We start from the raw sequence: 12,831 nt of genomic DNA on the forward strand, positions 1-12,831 counted from the left end.
TGAACGGGGCACTAGCTTTGCAGTCAGGGTATCCAGCTTCAGGCTTAAAACTGACACTAGCTCCAGGTATGCCCTTGGACAAACTACTTCATGAAATGGATTGCCAAAAAAGTCTTCAGACCGCTTCTGATTTAGGAGCCCATATCAAATAATGCAATTTTACGTCCAACACACATGTTCCTCAGAGCTCTGGTATTAACACGCTGCCATAGGCAAACAAATGACATGGTATGAGGCTGCTCCATAAGAACCACCTCTGTATATGCCCCAGTCCAGATCTGCTTGACTCCCTGGGACTTTACACCTCAGTATCGCTATCTGTACAGTTGAGATGACACTTCCTTCTTTCTGTGAAGTGTTTTGAGACCTACAGGTTAAAAGAACAAGCATCATCTTTGTTTCATGACTGACTAGTGTTGCAAAAGCATCCAGTCATTTGGGATTGTTGGCCAAACTTCACTTGATTATGAACTGGTTAATTTTCATCTACTTAGAGACTGAAAATGCATGAATATTTTATAAATAGGCATGCATACACATACGTACCGATTTTAAAACATAAGGAGGCATCACAATTTCCTGAGATTTTTGCTGTATTTATTGGGAAATGAGACAAAATTCAATTATCAAGTGTGAATGTTAATTTACAAAAGAAAGCAAAATGCACATCACCTTCATATAGATACACAAAAGAGGTCTCCTTTGTGGACATATTTGATCTAAAACCTTGTGAGCATAATATAAATCACAGTCTTAAAGTAAATTATCAGGACAATTCTGTCAGTCAAATTTTCTGCCTTCTTCTCTAATCTTGAAAGCAGTCTTAATGATGATTTTACACAAGGCTGTACCATCATTTAAATTTTATGGCTCAACATCCATTAAAACTAAGAACACAAATGACGGTTTTAAGACAGAAAGTCCAAACAAACCATAGACAACCAAATGAAACTGAAAACAGAAAGACCAGATGTTGCACATAGGTCTATGTAGAGTAAGACATGGGGTAAAGTGAGAGTAAGTGGCACCAAGAACAGTTTCAGAGAAAGCAGATCTATCACCCTGCAGATATATGTCACAGATTATGAAGAAGGAACTCTTGCTAATTACCCAGAAGAAATTCTGAAATTCTTTTATTGTGGCGCACCTAGAGGCTAAAGTCTATGCTAAGGCATCTTTTTTCCTTTCACTGCAGATCTGTGAGCCCCATTCCCCACAGGCCCATGTGAATCCTGTCTTCCAAACTGTGCAGGCATGAGTGTGGTTGCTGAGGAGTGTCGCGGTTTGCCTGCAGAGGGACTGTAAGAGCCAAGTCTCAACCAACATAAAAAATGGCAAAGCAAAAGGAATTACTCACTTCCAAAAGTAAATGGACAGATTAAACAGTTGGTAATTTTAATTATGTACTAAAAGAACTTGCCACATCCCTACCTAAATTTTGCAAGCTCATGCTCCCTGAAAATATGCAAATACTAGCTTTTCTAACACTGAGTGTTTCTTTAAAGATATGCAAAACAAGCATGAGGATTCAAAAATTCAGCTCTAAGACTTTAATATTTATCTGTAAAAGCCAACAGATTTCACACAGGTTCACAGTTTAAGCCAATATACTGTCCTTCACAATTTCAGTTACAGTTCTCAGGTCAGCAAGGTGTTATAAAGCTTAATTGACACTTTTCAGATGATATTATTTCACATAGGAATGTGATAATTATTTCTGATACTCTAAATCACGGGTTTTTAGTGAAGTCTGCAATAGACAATAGTACGGCAGGAAGATGCCAATGATGTAGCATAATGTGACCCACAGAATAATTCTACAATGTGTGGGATAAAGAGAAGAAAAATTAGCAATATACTATGGACTATGGGGATGCATCAGGATAGACAGATAAACATTTTGGTACCGTAGTGCCCTTTTTTGCATCTTCAGTCTCATTTTAGCAAGGCTTGTACAAGTATTATGAGTTTGTAAGTGTGAGGCAGCTGGTACGACTCGAAAAAAGATGGATCCATGTATAGATACTTCTGAAGTACGAGTGCTAGCAGACCTTCCTCAGTATTCAGGTGAAAGTTACTCTTCCTGTAGTGGGGGAAGGAAAGAAAAGGTGCCCGTACTTCAGTTTGCAAGATCACAGTCTCTAAAACTGGCAGTGCAGGTGGGTCTCTACGAAGAAACAAGATTCCTGAAGGTAGCAAGCAAGCAAGCATGAGTCCAAGTTCACTTCTGCTCCTCCTGGTATGAAGCGCTAACAAGAAACCAAAGAGTGGTGCAGATAGCTGTGGGGATAAATATCTTAATCTACCACTTCTGCTTGCCTCAGAGCACTTAAAGCAGAGCCTAAAGTCTGGTCTTTCGATACCACAGGAATTTATGCCTCCAGTCAGTGGAAATGAATCTCTGCTTCATAACTGCTCGCTGGGAAAAGGGATTTTTGGCATGACTGACCGTGTCACACTTCCCTGGTCAGCAATTTCATTGAAGGATTCATGCACAGGATAGCCAAGTATTTGTATCTTGTATAACACTTATTTGGCAGCCTTTTGATAGGTCTCCTCAGCCCAGCTGGAAGAGCACACATCCAGCTGGGCCCCAGGAATGGGCGGTCATGATTGCTGGTGAGTGCCAGAGGCCGGTGCTTGCCTGCAGAGCTGGCAATCCTGCAAGTCTCCTTCGCTGACCTGTTGGCAATTAGAAGCAGCAGAGTATCATCTGCAGCCAGCTGGGAGACCCAGGCCTCGAGAGCACTCCTGTAGTCTCTCAAGCACTTGTTACCATGACAGACAGCCGATGGATAGAGGCAGGACAAAGGAGAGTGCTAGAAAATTCCTTGATTGATGAACGATGCCGATATCATGTTAAACCAGGAACCCTCCAGCTTCTGCATGTTTGCTGACAACTCCGCACTCATCCAGCTCCTGCTTAGTCTTGGCTGTTCTCCCACCTACTCCACCCATAGCTGACAAGTTTTGTGCAGCTTTATAACCTAATCCCACTAATGTATGAGTCAGGGTGTTGCTTATTAAAAAAAAGGTGTGTGGTCATACAGACAATTATAGGTACAAAAGAGTGGTAAGGTGGTGCAAAGAACAAGACAAGAATAGTTATAAAGCTATTGGGCTGTGTAAATGTGGAGGTAATTGCTCCTTCCCAACTCAGTAGAAGTAATGAAGTCTCAAATGATCAATGACAATTGTGTTTTGCACTTTCCCAGGACCATCTAGTTCTAAGAAAGGCTAACAGCACTTTAAACTGTAACTTACTCAAGTGCTATAAAACTGGAAACCAGGAACCTACTATCCTTTCTATTTCAGGCAAGTCAACCAACAAATGAGAAAGTAACAGGTTTCTTGACTGACTGCCTACCAAAAAAGCCAACTGTAACCCAGAACATTTACTGTTAAAATTATGAGCCCATGAAAATCCAAGTTTATATGAACAAAGTTGTTTACAGACTTGAAATAACAGTACCCATCATTTTAATGCTGTAACTCCAAATTAAGACAGTGCAGATGGGCATAATTTTCCATTCTTAATATGAGACACAACACCATGTGTCTTTAATATAAATGCAACATATACATACATTCAGCTAGACCGCTGGTTTATTCTTACATGTCATATTCAAACCTAAGTCATTATCAAAGAAAAAGTGAGTCAATACAAATGTAGTAAAGATGATGATGATACAAAAATTGGTCATTTAACGTAATCCAACCTCTTATTTGTAGGATCTAAAAAGAATGAAAAGTTTTCTCTATTAATGGTTTCAGTTAATCCTGTATCCAAACATTTTCCCCAATAAACATCAGATTATTTTTATGTTGGCTATAAAGCTGTCACTCCTCAATAAACAGATATGCTCCTGGTGAGTTTACCTCTGCTGTCGAAGATCTGTCAATTCATGTATCATCTCATAAGCGAAACCAGAGAAGCTTGGATGCATGGCTTCTAATGAATACAGCTGAGCAGAGATTGCTCCCCACCTGAGAGGATTCGTGCCGCTGCAGCCCCTGTGCAATTGGCAGCGACTGGATGCTCCCAACACAAGTTTGCAAAAGCCCTGAAGTTAATACTCCTGCCTCCCTTTAATAGAAAGCTATGTGACCTTTAATGCTCTGCTCGACTGAGCCTTCCTTTAGTGAGTCTCAATTAAATTTTATGTTTTGTGGCTCCCATTTTCTTGTAAGACAAGAAAAGAGTTCAAGGGATGGATCCTTCTTTGAAGAATTTAATTCCCTGTGGAGAAAATTTATTTCCATATAAAGTGCCACTCAGAGTTTGGGGGAAGGGACGTTTTGTAGCGCTTTTTCTTCTCTTTTTTTTTTTGGTTAAGAAATTTCTAGTATTTTGTGAAGATAAAGGAGTCTTCAGATCCTTTGAAAAGGACAGTGTTCTGTTAGTGGTTAGACTGGAAATATTTCCTCTGTCCTTTTCATTATAATGAGGAGAAAATCAGAGGGATGGTTAAAGAAATCCTGGCCATTATTTGTGATGAAAAAGTTTCCATGAAATCATCAGATTGCTACTGTGATACTGTAGTAACATAATACTGGATAATTTTCAGTAAGAGGCATTGCAGCAAATGAAACATTTGCATATATATTCATAAAAATAAGTACTTCCTAGGCTGATCCTGCATACTTAACCTCAACATAACAAGGTCAAAAAATTCAGGCATTAGGAAATGTCTTGTCTGAACTGGGCTCTGACATTCTAGCTCACCATAGTTGCTACTGTTGAAAACATAAGTACACATGAGCAAAGTGCTATTCCCAAATAGAAACATTTTCAGGAGCAGGCCATTAGTAACATTTCTTTTCCCACTATGTTCCTTTATTTAATCAGTTTGTTTTGTAGTCAACTTAACATAAAATCACATATGCCAGTAGGGAGTTCTGAGCGCTGCAGAGAGATGCCTAGACTCTTTAGAGTCAGCGTACACTGAATTAGATATTTCGGAAAATCAGTCTAAAAATGCCACACACTGACGGGGGTATTTCATATTGCCAATATGAAATAAACATGGGGCATGAATGAGTTTCTTATATCCCTCTCCTAGGTTTACACATCTGAATCTGAACACCTCATAAATTGTTTTTGTTTGCTTGGTATCTAAATGTGAAGCTCTTTCTTGGTGCTCTCTTCTACGTATTTTTGTGGTCACCCAAGAAGGGGGTTATCAAGATTCAAGGTTTCCACTAACTAAAACACTTCACAGTCACCTCTCTCATTTCCCTCACAAGTGGTGTAATCACCAGGCTCCAGAAACTGGACAACTTCTGCAGATGGGAATGCAAGACTCATGGAGTCAAACAGGTTTTTCAGGATTAGTTGATGACTTTTTTTATTTTTAGCCAAAATTTAAGATTATATTGTATCTGAGATTCTTCGTCTCCTTTTTTCCTAGTGCTTCCTACTGATGACTGTTTAAATGTGACCTTCTACCTCTGTCTAACTTCCTGGAGAAAAATAGGTGTTCATAGAATTTGCTTTTTGTTTAGATCAGTATTGACTGCTTTCGCAACAGCCAGGTAAAACTGTGTTCGCTCTAGCCTGACAGAAATTTAGTGCAATCCACTGCTAAATTGTGATTTCAATCTATAATAATTTCATGTAATCATCTTCTTTTCCTGCTTAGAGAGTCATGCCTTGACATAAATATAAAAAAAAAATCTGGTTTGGTTCCAGTATTGAGGCACAAACTTTCTACAGAAAAAAAAAAAAACAATCCAATAATCTTCATCTCTCCTTTCTGAAGTTCATTCACAGATGACGACTGTGCTCAGACCCTTCACTGTTTCTCCACAGTGAAACAGTTTATGGTTGTTGGGCAGCACACTGTCTGAACACTGGGAAAATAACAATGGAATCAAATCCATAGAATAAGTGATAGCTATGTCTCTGAGAAACATTTGAAAAGCACAACATGTAAAACAATTGAAACACAGAGTATTTGTTTCCATCTCCCTCCTCCCCCAAATAGTAAGGGAACTGTATTTTGTATGGTACACTGAAGTTTGCAGTGTCCTGCTACTGTTTTATACATGTGGGTTGTACAAATATCCAATTACACAATATAATCATATAGGCAATAAAATAAGACCCTAAAATCAATTAACTTGGAAGCTGTCTCTTGATTTAGACTTGTTTTCCAGATATGTCTACCCATTATTAATTTTACATTTTGTGACTAGTTCAACAAAATAAAAATACCAGTGAGTTTGGATGAGATAAATAGTTTTCATGCTCACTGACTTAAATATTGAAACCAGTTCTGTATTTAAAAATAGATTGATGCTACTGTAAATATCACTACTTTCCTATTAACATAGTTTTCTTTTGAGAAGTAATAAAAACTAATATATACTCAGCTTAGAAAACCCCAGAAGCCGCAAATTATCATTTTTGTGAAATTTTTTTAGGGCAAATGTGACAACTTCCTCTCTCAGCACCTTAACAAAACATCTCTACATCTTCTTACTTTCGCAATTCAAACCACCTGGTTCTATATCTATGTACTTACATAGTGCAGCTTAGCTAAACCTCACTGCAAGAAAAAAACCTGTTCTACTTCATTTTCATCACTTGTCTTGTCTCTGTTTTTCCAGTACAGCTTGTGGACACAAGAAGTCTGTGCTCCACTGCATCTATGCTGCCTCCATACGTGGTATCTATGCCACTATATATAAGAACAGTTCCATTTTGATGAATATATGGATAAACAATGGGTAGCTATTGCATTTACAAAGTTCTTATGGAAAGCCTGCCAGCTACTCAAAATTGGGATTTAACTAATTAGAGTTACCTTGATTAAAGGCTAGCTCCCAAAGAGCTCCTGTGGATAACAGGCTTAACTTTAAGCATCTGATCAGTCCCATTATATTCACTGGCTTTAACTGGACTGCTCATAAAATTAAGCATGTATTTAAATGCCTTTCTGGATCAGAGCCCAAGTCCGTTAGAGGAGCTCAGGCTCAGAGGAGTGGTACCTTCTAAAGCCAGTATGATTCAGGTGACTAATGACCATAAATCCTTTTCCATATTCTGTCAAACTGAAAAGCTGTGCAATTTTACTCACACAGGTCCTGGAAACTTTGCCTACCACAGCTAAATGGGAATGCCAGTTCATCAGAGCTTGACAACAAGTACTTCACTGAACTGGTAATGGCTCAGGTTGAGCTAGTTCAGAAAACCAGGACAAGAAGATACAAGAGCCTAGATACTGCACTACGCTGATGTGGCCGTCCTGCTCCCAGTACTGAAGCAGAGTTTGCCCCAGTGCCTTTACACAGCTGTGCATTCTGGTCTTTAAACATATCCTAATAGCAAAATTTGGTATTGTGAGTGTAAGTAATCCTAAGACTTTTCAAATTGTGCTCGTTATGTAAGACTAAAAGTTTGCCAAATTCCGGCAACTGCAAAAAAGGGTGGAATATAAAGAGGATCTAATGTCTGGAAAATGGGTGATTAAAAAAGGTCACATAAAATTGACAATTTTAAAAACATATACTCTTACCCTTCTCGCTGGAAAATAGTCCTAAAACAGTCCCCCAGGCTCTTGTAACCTGTCGGATCAGTTTTCCCTCTTTGAATTTGGAACCTAAAAAAAATACAATTTACATCACAGCATGAGAAGTTAGGGATTTTAAGTCACTTTTAACTTTCCAATTATTATATAAAAGGAGTTTTAAAGTTTTTTTTACGTATCTGATTCATTATTATATACTGTTCCTGATATACTTATTAACACTGTTTTCATAGAAGCTGTTAAACTAAGGAAAAATAGAGCTTTAGTAGTAACTTTTTTGTAGTTTATGGAACTCACAGTATAGCTATCACCTTTGACATTTACACCTCTTTCTAGTTGTTTGAAAAATAAGCTGTTAACCCTGTGCTTGATCCAAAGCCCATTGAAACTAATGGGAGTCTTTGAGTCAAACCCTGTTTTTGAAAATCTGAAATGGAATACTATCATGTGTTTCACTATGAAATGAATCCACTGTGCAGTTTCTTTCTTTTTATATCTGACGCAATTACAATAAAAATCAACCAGTGACATGACCAGAAATTAGAGCACCATTCATTTTTCATAATTTAATAATAAGATGCACAATAAAAGCAAGCAATGAATTACTTTTAATTAAAACCTTGTTTTCTCTATTCACATTTTGACAACAATGAAGATTTCAACAGGAAGCTTGTGGCCTTGAAAGGAAAATCAAGATTATGATTTAAGATTGTAAACATCTTACCATTTATGACTTACGGATAGCAACAGTAAGTTCAATAAACTATATTATTTTACTAAGTATCTATTAGATGACCCTATTTCTTGCAGTTTTAAAACTGCAGCCAACTCATTCAACTAAATAGCATGGAGAAGTTTTGGATACATTTTTAGCAATAAAATTTCTTTTTAAACTGCTAATTACTATATAGCACTCAGAAAAATAGAATATTGATGTTAGTGATTCCAGTCTACAATGGCCTCATATTAGGCAATCACTAAGTTGGAGCTATCACTAAGTACAATAATAATTCTACACAACAGACAGTGTTCAACAGTTTCAAGGACTAACTGACATTATAGTCAAGTACGTCATATGCCACAGGTATACTGCTGTTCTGAGAAACACCTATTGTTACTGATTCTAATTATTATACTGAATCTCATAAATATGTGACAAATGAAGGTATTTTTAAGTCAATGTTAAACAGCAGTGTTCTCCTCTTTCTCAACAGAATTCAGTAGGGTTAAAATGAGGTTTGTATTGTGGCAAAAGGCGTTCATTTTTTTGAATATCAGTATTTCCTAAGTTGTGTTCTGTGCTAACACATCTAACATTTTATTCACTTTGAGGAAAAAATTTCCAGTGATGTAACACAATTCTTTGGGCAATTATGAAGGCAAGTCCACACCTTTTTTGAAAACAGTTAGAAGGAAACACTGAGCCCCTCCATAGTCCTAATAAAAGTAGTTCAGGCACATCTGGGATCTCTATCTGGGGTAACCTCTTTTATTAGCAGGAGAACTTGCTGCCAAGTTGGCAGAGAGGAGAATGCTATTCAATAGGCTTACACTCAAATAAGAGCTGATGCATAACATTTTGTCTGAAAAAAACCCTTGGGAAGGCTAATAGTTGAAAATGCCTCAATGCCGTCACACAAAGTCCAACAGTAATATCAGCTACAGAAGCTTTTACATTGTGGCAATCAAGCAATCAAAATCGTAACAGAAAGTAGATTCTGTGCATATTTTAATATATTTAAGACTTGACTATTTATACCTCACAGTTCGAAAACAAAAATGGCTTGCTTTTTTTTAAAGAAATTGTGCAAAAGCTCATCAGTAAATAACATTTCCCAAGTGTTTAAAACATAAAGCTTTCTTAATGCAAGCTCTTTTCCTCAAGTTTCAAGATTTGGCCTGCTTGTAAGCTCAGAACAAGCATCCCTGTTTCTAAAACATCCTCTGAACAATGCGCCTTCCCTCTCTTTCACCCTGCAAATGCTCAAGCATGTCCTACCAGCACATGTGTAAGGTTCCCCACTAAGTCACGTGTGCACAACTGTTGGTAGAACTGGGGCTTTAATCCCAGACTCACTGTGCATCTTAACAATGTGGTGAACATATTTTATTTAATTTTGTTTTACAGTTACACAGTGTCAGCTTCTCAACAAAATTTAAATGATTTAATAAAAATACATATTTGATAGCAATAATGAAAATCACAGCAGAAGAAATGCAGTAATACTATATGTAATTTACATGTATCAGATGAAGGATAACTTCTTGCTGAAGAAGTTAAATCAAAGGAGGTTTACATTTATTTCAGTTTTTTGTTTTAATGTAGATAAGACCTTAGTATTAAATGAGTCCGTTTGTAACACTGAGTCACACAAATAACAGATTCCTTCCTTTAGGGTTTTTGGATCCATTCCTTCCCTACTAAATCTTTTTTATAGCTTTAACAGCGATCCTAAAATACATGCCAATTATGCGCTTCAACCTCGATCTGCGAATTGGGTTCTTTGAGTCAGAATTGCTTGCCTCAATAAAATCATGTGTAACTTTTTAATGAACTAGCTAATTGATCACCAGCACTTGTTATAAGAAGCTCAGAGAAGAGCTGAAAAAAATGTTTGTTTTTCTGGAGGCAGCAGCAGCAGCAGCCTGTATTAGTAATCTTAATAATATAGACGAGTGAAAGCATTCACTTCAAAAAACAACCTGGCCTGTTTTTAATGATTGTTTAGAGGAATGAACACAACTGGGGGATACATAATGACTTTCTCTGCTTTGGATCCCTTCCTTTCTACAAGCATTATAAAACCACTGAATTTCACGCATTTTTGAAAGCTGGATGCCTGCGTTGTATGTTATTAGCTTTGCTAGAACAAAAAAAAGATAAATTCTCCTATAAATATAATTGGAGCGTTAACTTCTCATCATCTAATTTATTATTTTGAACTCTGAAAAGAAGAATGTGCGGGCAGCGTTCACAGATGCGCCGAACAGACATGTAGGTAGAGAGGCTTTTCCAGGACTGGGATGAACGACCTGCTGCTACTCACTACTAGCATGCAATGAGCGTCAGAAGTCACTGGACACTCCAACATGGAATGTGTTTACTGAGAGCTTTATCAGTCTAAAAATGATCATCAGGCTAACTTGCCTCCCCTCTCATTTTCCTGCTTCTTGGCTTTCTGGCCAAAACGCTGTGGTACCAAGCACTCCCACCCTGGGACTGCTCACAGAGCCGTGGGAGGCACTTTGGCCCCCAGGTTACCTCTTCCTAGCCAGGACCTCCTGTGTGCCCCTGGCACCTACTGCCTGCTCTCTCAGCTCCTCTCCTCAGCTCCCACCTCCAGCTCCCATGCCATGGGGGACCTTGCAATCTCCCATTCTGGCTCATAGCAGCAGCCCACAGGGCTTGGTCTTTTATGCCATCTTTAACTGAACACTACCTTTGCAGTTGCTTTGTTTGATACAAAAGTGTCCTGAGATTGTTTAAGAAGAGAACATCAGTGTCCTTCCCAGTTCACCCCAGAAGACACATGGTTGGGATCTCAAAAAGCCATGTAAAACCATTTGAGGTTTTGGGGTCTGTTCAAAGGCAGTATCTTCATTGAAAACTCTGTATGATCTAAACCCATGAAAATATTTTAACTTATCCACACTAATCAGCACTACAACTACTACTTGTGAAATGAATAAACCTAAATTATTCATTTTTTGATAGCATGAGAAAGAGCATTTTTTATTGTTATAACAGTCCTTAATCAATAACTCTCAACAGGGTCAGCCTGAAACCCCCCAATGCAGAAGATGCTTGAGTCTTTTCATCAGTTCTCCTAACCACTTACTCTTTGACAAGTAATATATCATATTGTGGAGCAATGACACCACATAAACACACGTATCTGTTTCCAATGCCTAACTTACAGGTTTTGTTGGTTTTATAATAGCCAGTATTTTATTCCGAGTTTTATAAAATCTTCAGTCCACAGATGCTTTCCTGCCCCCCTTCCTATTGCAACAGTCCTCTAATTAGTCTTTTCTAACACAATCAATATCTGTAGGAGAACAAGCAGATGTGTGTTCTTTCTGGAAAAAAAAATAAAATTCTCTCTCCCTCTACCAGTTGCTAAATTTTTTGTTCATGCTTGCTGAACACCTCATCAAAAGTTGTCTTGAGGACGTCTGCCACTACAGTATCCAGGTATTTAGTGCTTAAAGTCTGTTCACCACAAAGTTGCTTAGCAATCCACCCCCTTTTATTTACTGATCTGGGCTGGAGAAAGATTTCCAATTCATGCTGAAATTGTTTTAGTCATCTTAAAATCTAAAAGGAAGTAACGAGTATTTTCATATCTAGATTCAAGTAGATGGAGAGCAGTTAAATCCCAGCTATGTAGGACAACCGCAGTGTGATGTGGAGCAGACCAGCCTCACCAAATTCTTGCCACTGCGTTTGCAAAGACTATACCCTCATGCGTAAATTCCTGAATTTCTTGCTGCTTTTATACAGTGCTGCTGACTAGTTCCTCAAACACAAAGTTCAGAGGAAAAGAAAAACACTGACTCCGAGAACCAGGCTTATACCACGTTGCAGTGCTTGCCAATGAGTGGCAGTCTTAGCTGTATTTTCCTTCTCTTCACATGTCTTACTAGGATTTTATCTCATGTTCTAGTCTATTTTGAACAAAGCTCCTAATATTTCCCTCCATGATTGAGACTTATGCAGTACCGAAGCAAGTAATCTCAGGCACTGAGGTGTTTAGGTGCTATAAAGAAGAGAGTTACATGGCATAACAACAAACCAAATTAAATTATCGGTGCAATGTTAAATTTAAAACAACTTTTAAATAAATGTACAGCCTTTGGACAACTGAAACCAACATTTATAGCTTTTTTGCACTTTCAGTAATTCCCACGATTCCAGACTCCTAGCTGTAGTTACCCCTACCAGCATAAGTTGATAAAAATGTATAGTCTGAAGCTTTATATAAATATACATTATTTAACAGTTCACATGCTTATAATAAAAAATAACTGCATTATAATTTAAAAAGATTTTGATTTGCTAACTTAAACATTTATTCAGGTGTTACTACTAGTTAGTGCTATCTACTGATGCTTAGATTTCTTGCAAAACTTTGCACTGCAAAATGGACCTCGATAATATAATTTATTTCACTTTTTGGCTCAAGTTCTTTGATTTGCTTATGTTACTTACAGGATAATAACTAAATTGAGAGTATAATTCTGTCACTTATTTTAACAGTAAATCATATGAGCTGTTGAAGAACTGAATATTAGATTT

The 12,831-nt window shown here is 37.7% G+C and overlaps 1 protein-coding gene across 2 annotated transcripts in view; it reads right to left on the reverse strand.

The window, feature by feature from the left end:
* SLC25A21 (solute carrier family 25 member 21) overlaps positions 1 to 12,831 on the reverse strand; it is a 260,447-nt gene that overhangs the window by 60,004 nt on the left and 187,612 nt on the right. For both annotated transcript variants that reach the window (XM_087747230.1, XM_087747229.1), the window contains one exon: positions 7,521 to 7,604. In XM_087747230.1, coding sequence (XP_087603356.1) covers positions 7,521 to 7,604 — 84 coding nt within the window. The remainder of the gene's footprint in view (positions 1 to 7,520; positions 7,605 to 12,831) is intronic.

The sequence above is a fragment of the Nipponia nippon genome, unplaced genomic scaffold (assembly GCF_047370975.1).
Source record: "Nipponia nippon isolate SJK-2023a ecotype South Korea unplaced genomic scaffold, ASM4737097v1 scaffold_11, whole genome shotgun sequence".
NCBI lineage: Eukaryota > Metazoa > Chordata > Aves > Pelecaniformes > Threskiornithidae > Nipponia > Nipponia nippon.